The 18303-nt window shown below is 39.8% G+C and overlaps 1 protein-coding gene across 10 annotated transcripts in view; it reads right to left on the bottom strand.

Moving 5' to 3' along the window:
* The window catches only part of PDE1C (phosphodiesterase 1C), a 597159-nt gene that overhangs the window by 46647 nt on the left and 532209 nt on the right, over positions 1-18303 (bottom strand). For all 10 annotated transcript variants that reach the window (XM_070616196.1, XM_008522292.2, XM_070616191.1 and 7 more), the window contains 2 exons: positions 9555-9785; positions 3141-3218 (listed from right to left, as the gene is read on the bottom strand). In XM_070616196.1, the coding sequence (XP_070472297.1) occupies positions 3141-3218; positions 9555-9785 (309 nt within the window). The remainder of the gene's footprint in view (positions 1-3140; positions 3219-9554; positions 9786-18303) is intronic.

The raw sequence follows: 18303 nt of genomic DNA on the forward strand, positions 1-18303 counted from the left end.
CTTGTCTTTTCTGTTTGTTGTTTCAGGTGGATGGCTAAATCTAATTCTTGTTAATCCTCTTTGGCAGAAGCAGATGTCCCATACATTGTCTTTTGCCCACTCTTTCCACTCTTCACGACTGACTTTTAAATTTTATGAACCAAAATCTTTATACAACCCAATTCCCAGAACATTCAATGAAGGAGAAGTTCCTGCTGAACTCCCTTCCTGGGACTTGGCAAATAACCCTGCAGGGCCTAATTATAATCAATCTTTTGAGTGACACAAACAGTGGCTATCTCTTATATCTCTGCTAATGTAGTCAAGTAAAGTTAAGGACAAGTTCATACTTCTGGACAACTATAAAAAAATTACGGCATGCCCAAGAGGTTATACTGTTTCAAACATGACTAAACACACTGAAAATGATCTTTAATATGGTACCCCATAAGTCTCCCAATGACGCAATAAAAGTCTAGGCCCTGAGAGACTCTTGGCTCACAGACCCAATCTTTTCATGTTAGTACATTTCTCCCTAAGAGTAAACAAGGTATTTTCAAAGGACATTCATTCTTTGAAGTCAGTTAGAAAATTAGTGCTGCAGGTACCAAAGAGTACCTCAGTAGCCTGACAGAGATAATGTACAACTGCAATGTGTTCATTATGCCAGAATATAATTTACTCTTCAGCACATGCTCCTTCCCTCTATGCCTGCCTAAGCTCATTGGTGTTTGAGAATAACCAACTGCGGTCCAGTTTCCAATGGGTTTCTTTCTGAATGCATACAATGTTGAAACTTAAAACCATAGTGGGTTTGATCACACTGGGCACTGAATTATGTTTGGATATTCCCTCTCAAAAATTAGACAGAGCTGGTCACCATTGGTTCCCAATGTTTGGATCAGAGGTAAGGACATTAAAAACAGTTAAATTGACTCCCTCTGGTCATAAGATGTAATAGGATCCATTAAAAAGAAATGCTCAAAATGTGTCTCTGGTTGTTCCTAGTTTTTAAAAATCAATATATCCACAGATCTACATATATATCCTTTTAAAAATTTTCTAAAATAAAGAGTTTTAATGACCACGGTGGGAAGGGGTAGGTGAGACTGATCAAATTCTTTTCCACTTCCTGTAACCAAGAATTACCTTTAGTTCTAGGAAAGATTTGGGGCAGAGATAGCACAAGTAGCTAAAGCCCAATTATCTAAGTCCTGATGAGATCAAAGCAATGATAATGACTGATGTCATGTTAGTCCATCAACGAAATTAAAATACAAAGTTGTTCATGCCCAAGTTTGTGTACAAACTTGCAAGTATGTGGACACACCAGACCCCATTTGAAGAAGTGGAAGGTTGGTGTTACGGAGGGAAAAAGGGATAGACATCAGAAAATATCTCTTCTTTATTTACTGCATTCTGTTCACTGCCCTATGGGATCAAGAATCCTGCTCGTTAAATAATCAAGCTTTACACTTACTTGTATAATAGAACATAATATCTATTTCATCACCCCTTGCCACAAAACTATTTAATTATTTTAAATACTTGGGGAAAAGTCAGTTAAAAAAATACACAACAAAAAGACTTAATGAAGACAATAAAATTCAATCCACAATGCCCACATGACATTATAACAGATATTTGCAGCACAGTACAAAACTCAACAAGATTCAAGACCCCATGCTAAAGATTTGAGATTCAGTTTATTCTGGGCTTTTATGCTGTAGGAATTCAGATGGGCTAGTCACTGGATATAGGATGGGCCAGGTGTCCAGGTATTGGGGTTATAGTCAACATCGTTCTCCCCTACTGTATATGTTCTTGTTTGTGGTACCTTGACTTGGGTCGAATGATATCTGGCAAAAAGCCTCTGGTATTTGAACAAATGTTACCCCTAACAGAGTCTGGCTAAGAGACTGTCATTTTGAATTCTATTTTATCTCTGTGTACCTCACATCTTAGTCACAATCATTCAAAGAGGGTATACTTATTAGGTAAGTGGTTTCTGATGGCATAAAAAATTTCCTGAAAATCTACACGTGTGTTACCCAAATATTACGTGATAAGACACGTGGAGTGAATTATTTGAATGATCTTAAAGGAAAGTTTGAGAACGGATTTCATGCATACGAGTAAAGAGAGCATATCACAAAGGTTTAGAGATAAAAGCTAAAGGGGCCGTTTCCTCTATTAACAGATGTGTGAGGAGTGTGTTCACATTTCTTCTGATTCCTTGACCTGACTACCCAGCATTCGTTCTTCAATGGCATCATAACTAAACCATTCAAACAGCTTAGCATCCAATACAATGTCTCCAGGGAGATACGATTCAAAGCGAGTCTGGGACTCTAACAAAAACCACTCCCAAGAAACTTTCATTTTTAGTTTAATATTATATACATGAATGAAGGAATAACTAGGAACGAACCCATGTTACAACTGAAACAGATTTATATAAAAGGTGAAAGCAGTTTTCTCAATCTGATAGCTCAACGTTTAGAAGGTAATATAATTTGAATCTTCAGGTTTTAGAAAGAGTGGAATGCTGTTTATGAAAAGTACAAGCAGTGCTCATGAAGCGCATTACAATGCAGGTTCACTCTAACTGGTTTGGGATTGTCATTCAAAGCTTGCCTTTAAGACTTACTCTTGCTGATCAAACAATATTCTATAGCTATGTATGTTCCCCAGCACGTAGGCCTCTCAACATAATGATGACACGGAACAGATTTCTGTTTTTGTTTTTGCCAAAAGTAATAATCTATTAAAGGTAAAAAATGTGAAAAGGAAAAACGTGGACCATTTCCCATTTATGCTGCACAATTCACTATCAAAGATTCGTATTTCATTCCATTATAGTCAGCAAGTCCAGAATCAACTTTTTATAAAGTTCAAAGTGAAAAATGGCAAGTGGGAAAAAAAAGGGTATAGAATGCATTTGTGATGGAGAAAGTATGGTGGAAGAGAAGAGAGACAACAATAATTCGTAAATTATTGAAAAAGGGAGAATAGTACTCTTTAAATGTAGTGAAGTGTTTTTTCAGGGTATAAGATAAGAACATATTAACAACCACAATTTCAATTATAGGTGTAATTATAACAAGATTGCATTAAATTGCACATTTTATTGAAAAATGTAATGGGAATTTTGCTCTTACCATCTGTTTTCTTTGAATCATTTCCGACATTTGATTGATCCTTCTTTTCCGTCTTATTTTTACCATCTTTCAAGTCACCTGAAAGTAACAAACATGAGAAACAGTATATGCATACAGCTAAGGGGGAAGTTATAAATATCTTTAAACCTGTGAAGGGAAAAAAAGAAGAAAAGTACAGTATAATTTTAGTCATGAGGGGGTACCTGTCTGAGTATAAATATCTCTTTTCACCACATATTAGGTCCTGGAAATTGGATTATGACCCAGAAATTAAGACTGAAACTTCCCATTAAACAGGGTTGTACTTAAGTCAATAGTGTTTATTTTCCAAGAAAGGCAATTCAGCTTTATGATTAGGCTGTGGAGTGAGGAAAAACTTGGGTGAAATGTAAGTTATATCAATTAATTGCTCTTTAGCCTCTATGTGCTGCAGTCTTCTTATCTGCAAAATGTGGGTAATAATACCTACTTTACAGGCTTAAGATAAGGACAACTTTATTTAAGGTATTGAATGTGAAATCTGGTAGATCACTCAGCGACAGTCGTTACTATAAAACAGAGCTATAAATGATATTCTAACTAATGAGCTGGTCAAAATGCAATTTGTAAAAGTTAATAAACACCATGCATACAAATATAGAATGAACATGTGTCAAAAACTTACTTAATTCATTTATGATGGAACCAGGGAGATAGTTAGGATGGTCCCAAGAGCCTTCAAGGAAATGGGTTTTTAGAGGCATTTTAGAAATATGTTCAAATAACATTACTAGGTTAGAGACAAAATTGGTTATGTTCCACAGGGCAATAAAACCACAACCTTTGGGGTTATCGCCTCCACCAGTCAAAAATCTACAAGTTGGCACATAACTTCACAGTATCTAGGCTTGATTCAAACAGTAAATGACAAAGTTAAATACAGTCATGTTCTCCTAAAAAGGGGGTCAGCAAATTATGGCGCATGGGCTAATCTGGCTTGCTATCTGTTTTTGGAAATAAAGTTCTATTGGAACATAGCCACACATGTTCATTTATACCTTGTCTGTGGCTGCTTTCATGCTATAACAGTAGAGGTGAATAGTTACAACAGAGACGTGCAAGGCCACGAATATTTACTACCTGAGCCTACACAGAAAAACTTTGCTGACCCTTGTCTAAGATAGACAATTAAATAATTCTCGGGCAGGTCCGTTCAACTGTATGCCAGTGTGACCTTGAAAGGTCATGGTACCCCCTCCCCTAGCCTCATTCTCAAGTTTTGAATATTTTTCTCACCAATCTTACTAACAGCAGCTTTCTTTTTAGCCTGCATAAAGCCAAGAAATACATTAGCTACTAAAATACTGGTACTTAGTGAAGCAAAAAGACCCTAACAATGTTGCAACCAGGAAGGAGTGAGCAGTGCTCCAAGGTAGGAGCAAGACAGTATCTTTTTTGTTTTCCTTGTGCCAGGCAGCGTGCTAAATGCTGCGTGCATCATTTCATTAAATTCTTATAACAACCCCATTTTGGAGGTAGTATTACTGATAGTGGGCGGATTCATCAAAGATTAATTCACTAAATGATCAATTTGCTGAATAACAATCTCATCAAATGATTGTAGATGTTTTTCAAGTTTGAGTTTTTCCTCGACTTCCCTGCAGCCACTCTGTCACACATTGGTCAGTCCAGTTGCACTGAGTGCAGTGGCCTGCCCGCCCGCCTGTTTCTCAGACCACCTGGGCCCCACCGCTGCCCCTAACCTTGCATGTGCATCTCCCTCTAGCAGCAAAACTGCTCTGGTTGGCCACTGCAGATCTGGTTTAAGACATCTGTCTGACAGTTTTTGGACAAATGGCCAACTGATCTTTCGACAAAGTGATTCTGCTTAAAGCAACTTGCGGAAAATAGATGTGAAACTCGTATCATCTCCATTGTACGGCTATGGAACCTGAGGCACAGAGAGAGTAATCTACTACAGTATACACAGATGAGGCTGGTTCTCAAGGCTAACCTCCCAACTATTATATTTTGCAGCTTCCTGATGAAGCGTAAATTTTAGATTTCAGGCTTCTGTTTACCATTGCCATCTCCTAAATGCCTTTGGCCTACAGACTTACAACGAAATGATTACCTATGGATAATTCAAGACCATTCTGGGTTGTGATGTATTCTACAAAGCAAATACTTTTAATGGGATTTGACAAAGCCCAAGCTAAGTCAGGAGTCAATAAAGGCTCCAAGTTTCCTCTTTTTGTTGATTCTGAAATGAGATGAACTGGCCGGAGGAACTAAGGAGAAGCGGAGTTGACTCTGGCCAGGGCACAAGCAGGAGGAGCTTAAGTGAAGGACGTGATCATCACTTTTCACCACCACCACTGGCCAACAGATGGATTCCTTTGGAGGGCCCACGAATCAGTTCAGAAACTACTGGCTTTTCCCTGTTTCAAGGACGCCAGAGACAGACTCAAGGATCTTAAGCCCTCTTGTCAAATTAATTCCCTGCAGGAAAAGGATCTTTCTTTCCTAAATGAACCTTCACAATACTTCAAACCTTCAACGTTTCCCTGGACTGGAGCTTTACCCACAGCTGCAGCAAGAACAGGATGTTTTCCAGGAGTCAGCAGGAGCAGTTTTATTTGCTGGATGCTAGCCAGCAGCCCATGGCAGAATGCCTTCTCCTCAGTCAGTGTTGGGGAGGCTGAGAGAGGATGTGCCTTGATGGAGAACAAAGCTTAGGGGATCCCATAATTGCTGATAGGAGACTAAACCTATAGAACTCCACTTAACCAATGTTCTTCAGCTCTATCCTGGAAGTATTTTAGGCGACCACAAAGAGGGGTGCTGGGAAAGTGACACATGTTTGTCTGATGATGTTCCCTGAACACAATCCATTAGGTAATTTCCCACGGGTTATATATGGAGTAATGGCCAATGTGAGCTGTTATTCAATAAACAGGGGGAAACAAGAGAGTCTTTCTGGGCAGTTATAAATCATTTTAATTAGGCTGCTGTAACACAGTCCCGCACCACCATTAGCCTTTCTTATTATTGCTCTAAATTGATTTCTTTTCCCACTTCTTATTTAATACTTAATTTTTAAGAGAAATGGTACACTATCGCTCACTTTGGGAAATAAACACAGCTGTGAAATCAACCCAACCTAGTTGAAGACTGAGGCTTCTGTTTGTTTCTTTCAGGCTTTCCCCCTAATTGTCTTCAAAATAACTTATTGCCACCTCTGCCCTCTCTGGGTGTTCATTTAAACCTCTCTTGTAGAATTGATGAGCTTCTTCGTGACCGGCCTTGGTTTCAATGGTTTCTCTCCTTGACCAGACCAGGGGGTGGCATACTATGGCCCATGGGCCAAACCTGGCCCCAATGCCTGGTCCTATGTGGCCCATAAACTAAGAATGCTTTTTATATTATTAAATGGCTAAAAAAAAAGAGAGAAGAATATTTAATGACATGAAAATTATATAGAATTCATATTTGAATTTTCATAAATAAAGTTTCATTAGAACACAGCCACGCTCATTTGTTTACATACGATCTGCGGCTGCTTTTGTGAGAAAATGGCAGTGTGAAGTAGTTGCAACAGACACTGAATGGTCCACAGAGCCTAAAATATTTACTACCTGGTCCTTTACAGAAAAGGTGTGACATCCCCTGGAATAAACAGATTATAAGCTTCTTGTGGACAGGAGCTAAGTTTCAATATTTCTCTGATTTCCTACTCTCCTCAATAGGAGAGAGTAGGAAACTTGCAAATAATAGGGACATGCTGGTTATGGAATATAGAATTTGGACTCATATAGACCTGAATTTGACCTGAAATCTCTACTTGGTGGTTGCTTGACCTCAAACAAGTGACATAACCTCTCTGAGTCTCAGTTTCCACATCAGAAAACGTAAAGGAGTCTATCTACCTCACAGAGTTGTTCCTAAGCTAACACCCACTGCCAATCCTCTTTTTTTTTTTTTTTTTTTTTTTTGCTGAGGAAGAGTGGCCCTGAGCTAACATCCATGCCCACCTTACTCTATTTTATATGTGGGATGCCTGTCACAGCATGGTTTGATAAGTGTTGCATAGGTTCACGCCCAGGATCCACACTAGCAAACCCTGGGTCGCCAAAGCGGAATGCATGAACTTAAGCACTATGCCAATGGACGGGCCCTTTATTAGGATTTTTAAACGATTTAATGTAGGTAAAATTTCATGTACACTGTCTGGCACCTGTCACACATTCAATAAATGTTAATGATATTATAATGGCTGTTTTTATTAAAGGAAAGACATTTTTAACCCACTTTCCTAAAAGAAAAAAGTAGGGAAGAAACACATCTTGCTTCTCTCACCCGCCCTTACATAGTGCTCCCGTGGGAAGGAGAGACTCATATAGAAGGAGGAGTTGAGTATGCACAGCTCAGCCCATTTCTCCAGTCCCCAGCCGTCTTTGAGATGTGTTTTCCACGAGACACACACCTTTTCTGTCCCTGCAGAAGTAGCCTGCTGGGTGCTAGGATGGAGGTGAGGGGACACCTCCTGAGCCCGCTGCTCTGTCAGCGTCTGGTTTGCTCAGCTCAGTTCAGGGCAGACGTGTGAAGAGGCCCATGCTCAGCTGACCAGGTCCGCATTTTCCAGTTCAGCTCCAGGTGCAGTGGAGCTGACATTTTGATCACTGACTCTCTGATTCCAGCACCTCCTTCTCAGTTGGTTTTGACCTCAGGAGGGGCAGTGGGGTGTTTTGCACTGCCCTCTAAAACTCCAGCAGGTGTATCATAAATTCGTATTGAACTGAACGTATTTTCTGGACTACGATGCACTTGAATACAAAGCAAACTAGTTATCAACAGTCTCTAGAACCAGGCTGCTGACGGGCTGGACAAGTCAGATGACAGCCTTCCCTGTCTCCTGGGGTGTCACGGGGGTTATCTGAGGGAATTTATGCAAAGTTCTTAGAACATGATAGGAGCCATTATCATTATTATGTGTATTAGAATATTGTTTTCTGACTCTACATGCTATATATATTAACTGTGAAAAATAATGGGAGAGTGTCGCGCTATAGCACTTTCTCCGCATTTCTAATTACCCAGGCTATCTAGGATAATAGTAGAGCATGGTTCAGAGTAGATCACCCGGCCCTGCCAGGCAGGTAAGAGAATGAAGATGTAAAGAGAGAACTTAAAACAGCATCTGATGGATAGTCAATAAATGCTATTCTAGTCGTTTTATTGTCTTTGTTGTTTTTGCTATCATCATTATCATTAGAAGTTCACAAGTGGCCCCTGCTGTGAGCAGGTATTATTACGCACATTTTACAGAGGCAGTGGAAAGTAAGGAATTTGGCCCAGGCCACCAAGAAGTGAGAGGCATAGCTGTGACTTGACTCCAGGTCTGCTGGGCTGCTGAATTACCTTGCCACAACCTGGCAATTGAAAGCTCCAGAGACTCTCAACTTCTTGTTCTTCTGAAAACAGGGTAACCAACTCCACGCCCCTGTGCCTTCGCTCTTCTTGCTCTCTCTGGTGAGAAGTCCCTGCCTCCCATCTGCTCTGCTCAGCATTTAAAAGCCAGCTCAGACATCAATCACCTCCTCTTGAAGCTTCCTTTGACATTTACTCCATCCTGCAACCTCCAGACCCAACAAAGCCAATGCCTCTTTTTTGCACCTGTCCTTTGGGCATTTTATGTGCCATGCCACCACCATTACTTGCTCAGCATTATTTCTGAGGATGTCCATATCCCCTGTGAGACTGTGCACTTCTTGTGGCCTTTCTATTTCTAAAATCTCAGTGCCAACCACAGTGCTTGGCACACAGTTGTTAACCAGGACATATTTGTTTCATTAAATATAAGAAATCATCAACTGTATGCACAAGATGGTGAGCAGCTCATCCCAGTTCGCCTGGAACTTTTCTGGTTTTAAAACTGAAAGCCCTGCATCCGAGGAAACCCTTCGGTCCAAGGTGACCCTAATGTGCATTTATTCACCTACAGATGTGTAGACATCTACTGCAGGAAGAGACCTTAGGCAGACCTGCAGCCCGGCCCTGCTAGGGGAATGGTGCATAAGGGAAGCCTGACTTTCCACTCACTCATTTTGGCAGTAAGCACTCAGGAATGTGCTGGGATTGTTAATACTAATTTACCCAGTGGGTAGGCAGACACTGGCTAGAGTCTCCAGGACAGCTGGGAAGGGCCCGAAAGGAATTAATCTCCCCGGAGAGAATGGCCCAAGCAAGCTTCTGGCTGCTTTTGCTGGGATCCTAACGGGATCCACAGCCCGGTGAGGTGAATCAGCAGCAGCTGGCTGATCAGGGAAGCCCCGCCCAGTGAACCGTCCTCAGAGGGGCAGTTGTTTGCCAGTTTCCATTCATCATGTCCTTAACAGCCCAAAAAGAGCCTTTCACCAGCACAGTTCCACTCACCATTCTGTTGCTTTTCTCCTGAAGACTTCTCCGCTTTGGAATTTTTCCCACGAGGGTTGTCGCTTTTGTTTGTGCGGGTTCCACTGACTTGATTCTTAGTTTCACCAGACGTCTTTCTCTCAGCTTTGCCAGCTGCGCCTTCTTCAGCCTGGCTTTTGGCTTCCATTTCCTTCTGCTTCTCCTCTGCGGCCAGGCGATCCTTTTCCTCCGCTTCCTTCTTGGCCTTCTCCTCTGCAGCCGTGGCAAGTTAGGAAAGGCATAGAAAAGATAAAAAGAGGTCAGGACATTAGGAGAATTGCCTCTTTGAACAAAAGCAAGTATTTGCACCGGGAATTAATACACTAAAATGACCCAAGGTGTTTACTGAGTGTTTGGGATATATTTTTGGTTAATTCAAGTCAGATTGGTATGTATATACAGAAAACCAATAAAACCAGTTCATACTGATGTCATTTGTGAAAACAGTGGATTAGAAGAAGAAGCAGGGAAGAAGTAATAATAAGGATAATAATAATTAATAAACCAATATTGTAACTGGCATTATTAATATTATTATTATGATCAATAGCTTCTCTTGAGTGTGTCCTCCATATCAGGGATTAAGCTAAGTGCTTTTCAAGGATTACTTCCTCTCATTCTCGAAACAACTTTATGTGGCAGCTACTAATATGGTAACCCTAATTTACAAATGTGGAATCGAGGCTCAGAGACATTATGAAAATTGCCCACAGACACAGTAAAAATTGGAGTTTCATGTACATTTGCTTCGGATCTGGAGTTTAAACATAAACAATTGATTACAAAAAAAAAAGGGAAAATAAACACCATGAGAACAATACACTTTCAGGCCACTGTTTGTGAATTGAAAAGTAGGAAGAGGATAATTAAGGCTGACAAAAACACGGTCTTCAAACCGTCCACAAGATGAGAGGTGGCCTTTAGTTTGGCCTGCTACCCTGGTCTGTGTTTTCTTCCTTACTGAGACAATGTCAGCCTTATTTCCAATTCAGTTGACTATGAAAGGGTCTGGCTTTATGTTTAACCAAAAACACAGCATAAGTGCCTATGGCCAAGCATTCATGAAAAAATTGGTTCATTCATTCAACTAATATTTATTGAGCAGCTACATGTCAAGCACATTTTAGGCACTGGGAAGATAGCAGCAAGCAATAAGACTTATGGAGCAGAGAAGACCGTTATTAAGCAAACAAACCACTGAGATAATTTTAGATGGTGAAAGGGCTTTGCAAAAAAGTAAAGCAGAGTAATATGATGGAACGTGATCAGGATAGGGAGGGAGGTGGCATTACATAAGGAGCTGAAGAAGGTGACATTTGACCAAATCCTAAATGATGAATTGCTAGCCATGCAGTAATCAGAGGAAATTCTAGGCAGAGGAAAGAAAAAACATAAGACCATGGGGTGGGAATGAGCTTGGTATATTCAAGAGACATTGAGTTAGCCAGTAAGGCTAACATAAATTTAGCAAAGTTAGTAACAGACGATGTGGTCAAATGACCAAGGATAGGCAGGGTTGACATCATTCAGGGCCTTGGAGGCAATAAAGTGGAGCTGCGTTGTAGGAAGTGACATAAATGGAAGGCACCTAACAGACCAGTCCTGCCTTCAGTCTAAAGATTCATCCCATTTAGCATTTAATTCACTTAAAAGGCCTTCTAGACTGAGCCATCAATCTCCATTATGAAAAGCATTATTGCATTTTGTCCTTAGATGTGTTCAAAATGTCCCACACCTCATTATCAGGGGTCCTCTTTACTTCCCTTGGTTAGTCTTGGCCCTGAAAAAAGCTGGCTTTCACAGACAAAAAGTTTTGTTTTTAACCTAATGGGCACCAGAGTGGTTATGCATGTGTTCGTTTCTCTTTGTTTTGGCTGCTAAAGGGTACAAAGCCGAAACGTGGTCCAAGTACACATGTTCCTGGGCTGTATGGCATTGCATTTTGTGGCTGTCTGTGATCTCTGGGTTCATTTTACTTTTCCTGTCCCTATAGTTCCCTGGCTCAGATGTCCTCCTTACTATATTATGAAGTTTTTATTCATCCTTTCATTGATTTATCCATCCACACAACCAAACCAATGCCCTGGCCTCACTCCAGACAAATTAAATCAGATGCTGGAGGGAAAGGGGCAAGAATAGGATATTTTAAATGCTCTCCAGATGATTCTAACACACAAGCATTGATTGTGTTGACAAGCATTGATTTAAATTTTAAATGTTTGCCATTCAGTGTTTTGTGACATTCTACTTTCCAACAGGATGTATTTATAATTTACAATGAAAAGATAAGGAAAGATGTTTCTACAAAATAACATAATTATGTGCATATATAGTATAATGTCTTCTGACTTTTACAGAAAGATACAAGAAAGATACAACCAAAGAGTAAAAGAATGCCCTTGAAGAAAAAGATGGTGAGACGGCATTCTCAGCAGACTGCGGGCCCCTAGAAAGTTCATCCAGACTTCCCCCATCCTTCTGTAGTGTCCCAAGGACAAAGGTCAAATGTCATCTCCATCACTGAATTCCCAATGCTTGGTACAGTGCCTGGAACATATCAGATGCTCATGGAGTATTCGTTGACTAAATGAAGCACACAACGGGTGTGATTCACCTTATCTGCCAATGAACCTGACTTGCACATATTCCATCGTCAGCAATCTAGACTGGTGTAAAATATGGAAAGTGTACACAGTCTGAAGTCCTATCCAGAGGAGTTAGTCATTTGACAAATGTTAATTTCCCTAACCACTAATTCAGTGAGTAAAAAGATGACTGTGCTTACTATAGAGAGGGAAACTGAGGCAAAGGGGAGGAGAATTCACTCATACTCAGGCATCAGGTAAAATGATTTATAATCCCCTCCCAGAACCTCCAGTGAATCTGTAGCAAACTTTCAACATTCAAAATATCCCCAAGTTAAAAGTAATTTTGATAAAAGCTGAAGGTGTTAAACTGCGGTTTGCTACAACAGAGCATAAAATATTATCTGGGCAAGAAAAATTCATCTGACAACTGAGTCAGACCAATTTTCTATGGAAACTCTAGCAAAAAAAAACTGGTGCGGGGGGGTACATCTCAGAAACAAATCCATTTTTGCTCAACTACAGCTGACAGCAGGCAATTCACATTTAGATTAACGAATGGTAGCTCTTCTGACATCATAGTCAGATCCAGTATGAGCCTGCCCCGCTACATGATTCCTTTTCCTGCAGCAATTGTGTTCCCAACGGTGACTCCCCAGTGTTCTTCAACTTCTCTACTCTACTTCTGTCTCTTTCTTGTATCTATGAAATATCTGATATCAGTGTGTTCAGCCATCAGCGCCCAGTGGTACTACTTAAAATAAGTAGACAAAAACAAGCAAACATAGAAAAAAGAAAACAAATTTACAGGAGGTACAACTGCCCTGCTGTACCAGATTCCTTTATATTTTCTGAGTGAAATTATTAAGACACATAAAACTTTCCTACGACGGGAAAAAGGAGGGAAGAGCACAATTAATTTGTACGTGCTAACAGGTTCCAATGATGACATATAGAGAAAGGATTAACTTTCAGGTCTTAGATCTAACACCTCTGGCACTCATAGGCTTCTAGACTAGCAGGAACCAAACATCGTAGCTTGATCCCACTTCTTCTTTATTTCCATTTTAGACCATCTGTGATGATGTGACTGACTCATTATGAAAGTGGCCAAAAGCAGGCAGCTATAGAGTTAAGGTAGAGCAGAGCCCTCAGGATCCACAAGCTACATTCTTCCTGAGAGCTGGTTCTACCCCACCTTGAATGTCTGCGCAGTCTTGGAGAAATACATTGATTTCTCCATTTAATTTGTCTTTTGGAATAATGATACCATAGGCTCCTGGATAAAAATGGTATTGGGCTAGTTGTCCCTTGATATAATTTTCTGAAATGCCTATTTAAACTACCCACAAACAAGGAGAGAAAAAGAAAACGAGAGAAATTGACTCATGAAAAAAAACCAACCAAAATACTATATGAATTTTGAATAGACAACTCTCAATTATATATAAGAACAACAGAAAGGTATTTCTATGCTTCTCAGGACTCAGAAGGTATTCCGACAAGACCTTTCTGAAAGTTTCAGCCAAAGAAGTGCTCCAACTGACAGAAAAATTCAATCAATATTAAAAACTCAAGAACGAGAAAACATGTTAATGAAGTACAATAAAACCAGTAAATCTTAGTGTTAAATAAAAATAATTGTTAAGGTAGATATAAAACGATGCAAATATTAAAAATAATATTAAAGGATAAGTTAATTATAAAATAACAATTTGCTTATAATCACCTAGATTGAAATCTCATATCATTTCAATAAAAACTGAGTAATGACAGAGGAAATAAAGTAAAAATCCAATAAATTTCTCAGTATTTGCAAAGGAGTATCATTATATACTATTTGACATCTACATTGATAGAGACATAACTCAATAATGAATGTAAAGGTAATCTTTAGTGAAATAAAAATAGGATGTATAAAAACAGATTATAAGCAAACTTAAAAGGCATATGAAAAACTGAGGTAGGGCAGAAATTGAAAGATATTTTGTCAACTGAAGAATTACCATCCTTAATATATAAAGAGTTATTATGAATCAATAATAAAAATATAAACATCCTAATGGGAAACATGAAGAAAGGAAAAATATAGGGAAATAGGTACTCTCCCTATACTTCTACTGGGAGAAAACACTGGTTAAAAAAAAAAAATTTCCAAAGCAGAATTTGATAACTTATATCAAAAGCTTTAAAATTTTTCATCTACTTTGACAGAGGAATTCAACATCTAGAAATTTATCCCAGATAAATAGAGGTAGGCTCAAAGACTTTTGAACTTGTATGTTCATAACAATGTTATACAGATCTTCCTCGACTTATGATGGGGTTACGTCCCTATAAACCCATTGCAACTTGAAAATATTGTGAGTCAAAAATGCATTTAACACAACTAACCTACCAAACATCATAGCCTAGCCTACATGCTCAGAATACTTACATTAGCTTCCAGTTGGGCAAAGTCATCTAACACAAAGCCTATTTTATAATAAAGTGTTGAATCTTATGTAATTTATTGCATACTGTACTGAAAGTGAAAACAGAATGGTCGAATGGGGACAGATGGTTGTAAGTGCTTTCGTTGTTCACTCTCGTGATCCCGTTGCTGACTGGGAGCTGTGGCTCACTGCTGCTGCCTTGCATCACAAGATAGTACTGTATCGCATATCGTGAGCCGGGAAAAGACCAAAATTCGAAGTATGGTTTCTAATGACTGCTTATCACTTTTGCATCATTGTAAAGCTGAAAAATTAAGTCAAATCATTGTAAGTCAGGGACCATCTGTATACAATAATGAAGACCTGAAAACCAAAATGCTCGGTAAAAACCGAGTGGTTCAACTACGATATTATGCACAATGTAACTATTTAAATCATACTTTCTGGGGCTGGCCCCATGGCTGAGTGGTTAAGTTTGCGCACTCCGCTTCGGTGACCCAGGGTTTCACTGGTTCGGATCCTGGGTGCAGACAGGGCACCACTCGTCAGGCCATGCTGAGGCGGTGTCCCACATGCCACAACTAAAAGGACCCACAAGTAAAATACACAACTATATACTGGGGTGATTTGGGGAGAAAATGTAGAAAACGAAAAAAAAGATTGGCAACAGTTGTTAGCTTAGGAGCCAATCTTTAAAAAAAAATCATACTTTCTAAGAATATTCAGTATCAGAATAAAATGCTCAAAATAGAAATAGAAGAGTAAAATACAAGACAATATTATACTATGATCTCAATTTATGGGGAAAATTTTTACTTATATATATGCATAATAAATCAAAAAGAATTATGTCAGAATTTCAACAATAGTTTTATCTGGCTGGAGAGGTTATGAGTGACTTTTATTTTCTTCTTTATATATTTTACTTATGTTTCAGCCCTGTAACCTAAACACATATTATTCTTATACCAGAAAAAAATGTTTGAAAAGTATTAAATACTGCATGCAAATTGATCAATATTGATCAGTCTTGCAAATTGTTATTCCTACACATCTTTGTAACGGAATAATGATTTTCAGCCATAAGAGCTGTAAAAAAATGTTGGTTTAATCTTTCCTAACAACTAGCTTTGCAAATCAAGTAGGTTAATAAAACCAAGATTTTAGATCCAATCCCATTTCTCATCAATTCAATAACAACATATGTTCGAGTGCCCCATGCAGGGCAGGCTCTCTTGAAATCAGAGTTTTCTGGTGAAAAAGAACAATGAGTATGGGCCGGCTCCGTGGCCGAGTGGTTAAGTTTGCGCGCTCCACTGCAGTGGCCCAGGGTTCGGATCCTGGGCGCGGACATGGCACTGCTCGTGAGGCCACGTTGAGGCAGCGTCCCACATCCCACAACTAGAAGGATGTGCAACTAAGATATACAACTGTGTACAAGAGGGGTTTGAGGAGATAAAAACAGAAAAAAAAAAAGATTGGCAATAGTTGTTAGCCCAGGTGCCAATCTTTGGGGGTAAAAAAAAAGGAAGATTGGCAACAGTTGTTAGCCCAGGTGCCAATCTTTAAAAAAAAAAAAAGAACATGAGTAGAACAGCCTGGAATAATCTAGTACAAACTGGACACCAGCAGAAAAACAGATGCCAACTGAATTTCTTAAAACCTGCCAACCAGCTGACAGCATTACTGAGGAGGCTGAAAATGATATAAAATATTATAGTTTTTTTTCTTAACACATCATCTCAACTTTGCACTCGCACCTCTAACTTTCTTTTCCAATGTGTTAAAATAACAGCTACCAAGTATCAGGCACTAACCACATGCAGGTTCTGTTTTCAGTGCTTTATGTGCATTATTTCCATTGTTTGCATCAACTCCATGATACGTATTATCATCCCCAAAAGGGAATTTTCTCAAAGAATCTACCTGAATTGGTCAAGGAGCACACAGGGCAAATAGAGATTCAATTCTCCCCTTTTCCCACTGATGGAAATTTGCTTTGATACCTAAACCATCCTCTCACAAAATACAAATAACTCAGTCTCTGTGCCTTCATCCATCCCCTTTCTCCTTATTCCCCGTTTCCAAATACAATCCCTCCTTCAGGGCTTAACCCCAGGCATCCTTCAAGGCCTGGTTACAAGATGCCTTCCCACACACTCCAAGCAGGGTTAGCAATAAGCCCCTTTGTTCTTCCAAAATAGCTTAAGCATATCTCTATCAGCATACCTAACAGAGTTTAGAATCATTAGCACTTATTTATCAGTTATTTTTAAAGGGCCAGTTTTCCCTTGGAAAAGAAACTGTTTAATGCTCCCCAAGGTGATCAGTTTCAGAGGGTAATTTTAGGAAGCCAGATAATTGCAAACAAATTATTTTGAAGTACCTCTTCAAATTGCGTGTTGTCAGGAATTGGATTTTCAAGTGTAATGAGTGTAATTGATTATGAGTGTACTTCTTTTGAGATGATGCAGTAGCTGCCATCGCTGCTTGCAATGCCTGCCAACAAGGAGGATTTCAATGTCTAAAGTATATGAATAGACTGAGAGGCTAAACTTAAAATACGGAAGAGGCGTGGGCTCCCTCCACAGCTCAGGGTGCAACATCTGTCCCAAAATGATAAGGCCCAATTATGCCTCAAAAGTGCCATAAATATAAACCCTTTGCCCTACCTGAAATGAGCAGCCACTTGGATAGGATTTTGTGGACAAGTCACAGTGGTTGAATAATTGGCCTTTGAATAATTCCAACAGTGAGGTCTCTTCTCTCCCACTCTAGAAGTAGCCCCCCAATATATGAGGGATCAAGACTGCCAGAACATGCTCTGCCTGGCTACTCCCACCCTTTTTCTCACTTCCATGGACACAGGGTGGATAAAAGTGTGGGGTGTTGTGTCTGGGGCTAAAATTCTCCTTGCCTGTTGCTATAAGGATCTGGGGCTCAGAGCCCGTGGGTGCTGGCGATGAGTGCAAGGCCTTGACCGAACTCCTCTTATTCCTTTGACAGAAACTCTATAGTAACGTTCCCTCCCCACAAGAGACTAGCAGCTTTGAGAACAAGGATGTATATTACTCATCTCTGCACCCTTCTTGGAGCACAGAGCCTGACACACAGTAGGCACTTGATAGATGTTAGCAAAAACCGTTGTTGAAGGCTCACCTCCACAAAATCCACTGGGATCAGCCCCTCACTGGGCACCAAGAGCCATCCAGGACTGTGTCCCTCCCTGGAATCAGGCCTCACAGCTTCAAATCCCTTCTCCCAGGTATGTGTCCTGACCTAGACCATAGCACGAGCATGTAGGGTGTGTTGATCGTGTAACACATGCTCAATAAACACAAACGCACACGTGAACAAAGGAACGTCAGCTTTCAAGAAACAAATGCACTTCAATCGTATCTTGTGTATAGTACCAAGAGTCACGACTTTTCTGATCTGAATTTTGATGATGTTTGCTTCAGTGAATTTCTGTTCACCTGCAAGTTACCTTCATCTCAGAAGACGAGTCTGAGATGACTGAAGGGACATTGTGAACATGAACGGAAGATAAAAATGCATGTGAGGAAATGAAAGCTCCTTCTATCCGAGTATAATGGCCGAGGTGGCTGCCAGCCAGGCTTTACTTAAATAAAAAAAGGAATAAAAGCCTCATAATTGTGCCACATGACATGAAATGATAGTGACAAGATGGTTCAGCAGAAACCAAGAAAT

Source organism: Equus przewalskii, chromosome 4, assembly GCF_037783145.1.
Source record: "Equus przewalskii isolate Varuska chromosome 4, EquPr2, whole genome shotgun sequence".
NCBI lineage: Eukaryota > Metazoa > Chordata > Mammalia > Perissodactyla > Equidae > Equus > Equus przewalskii.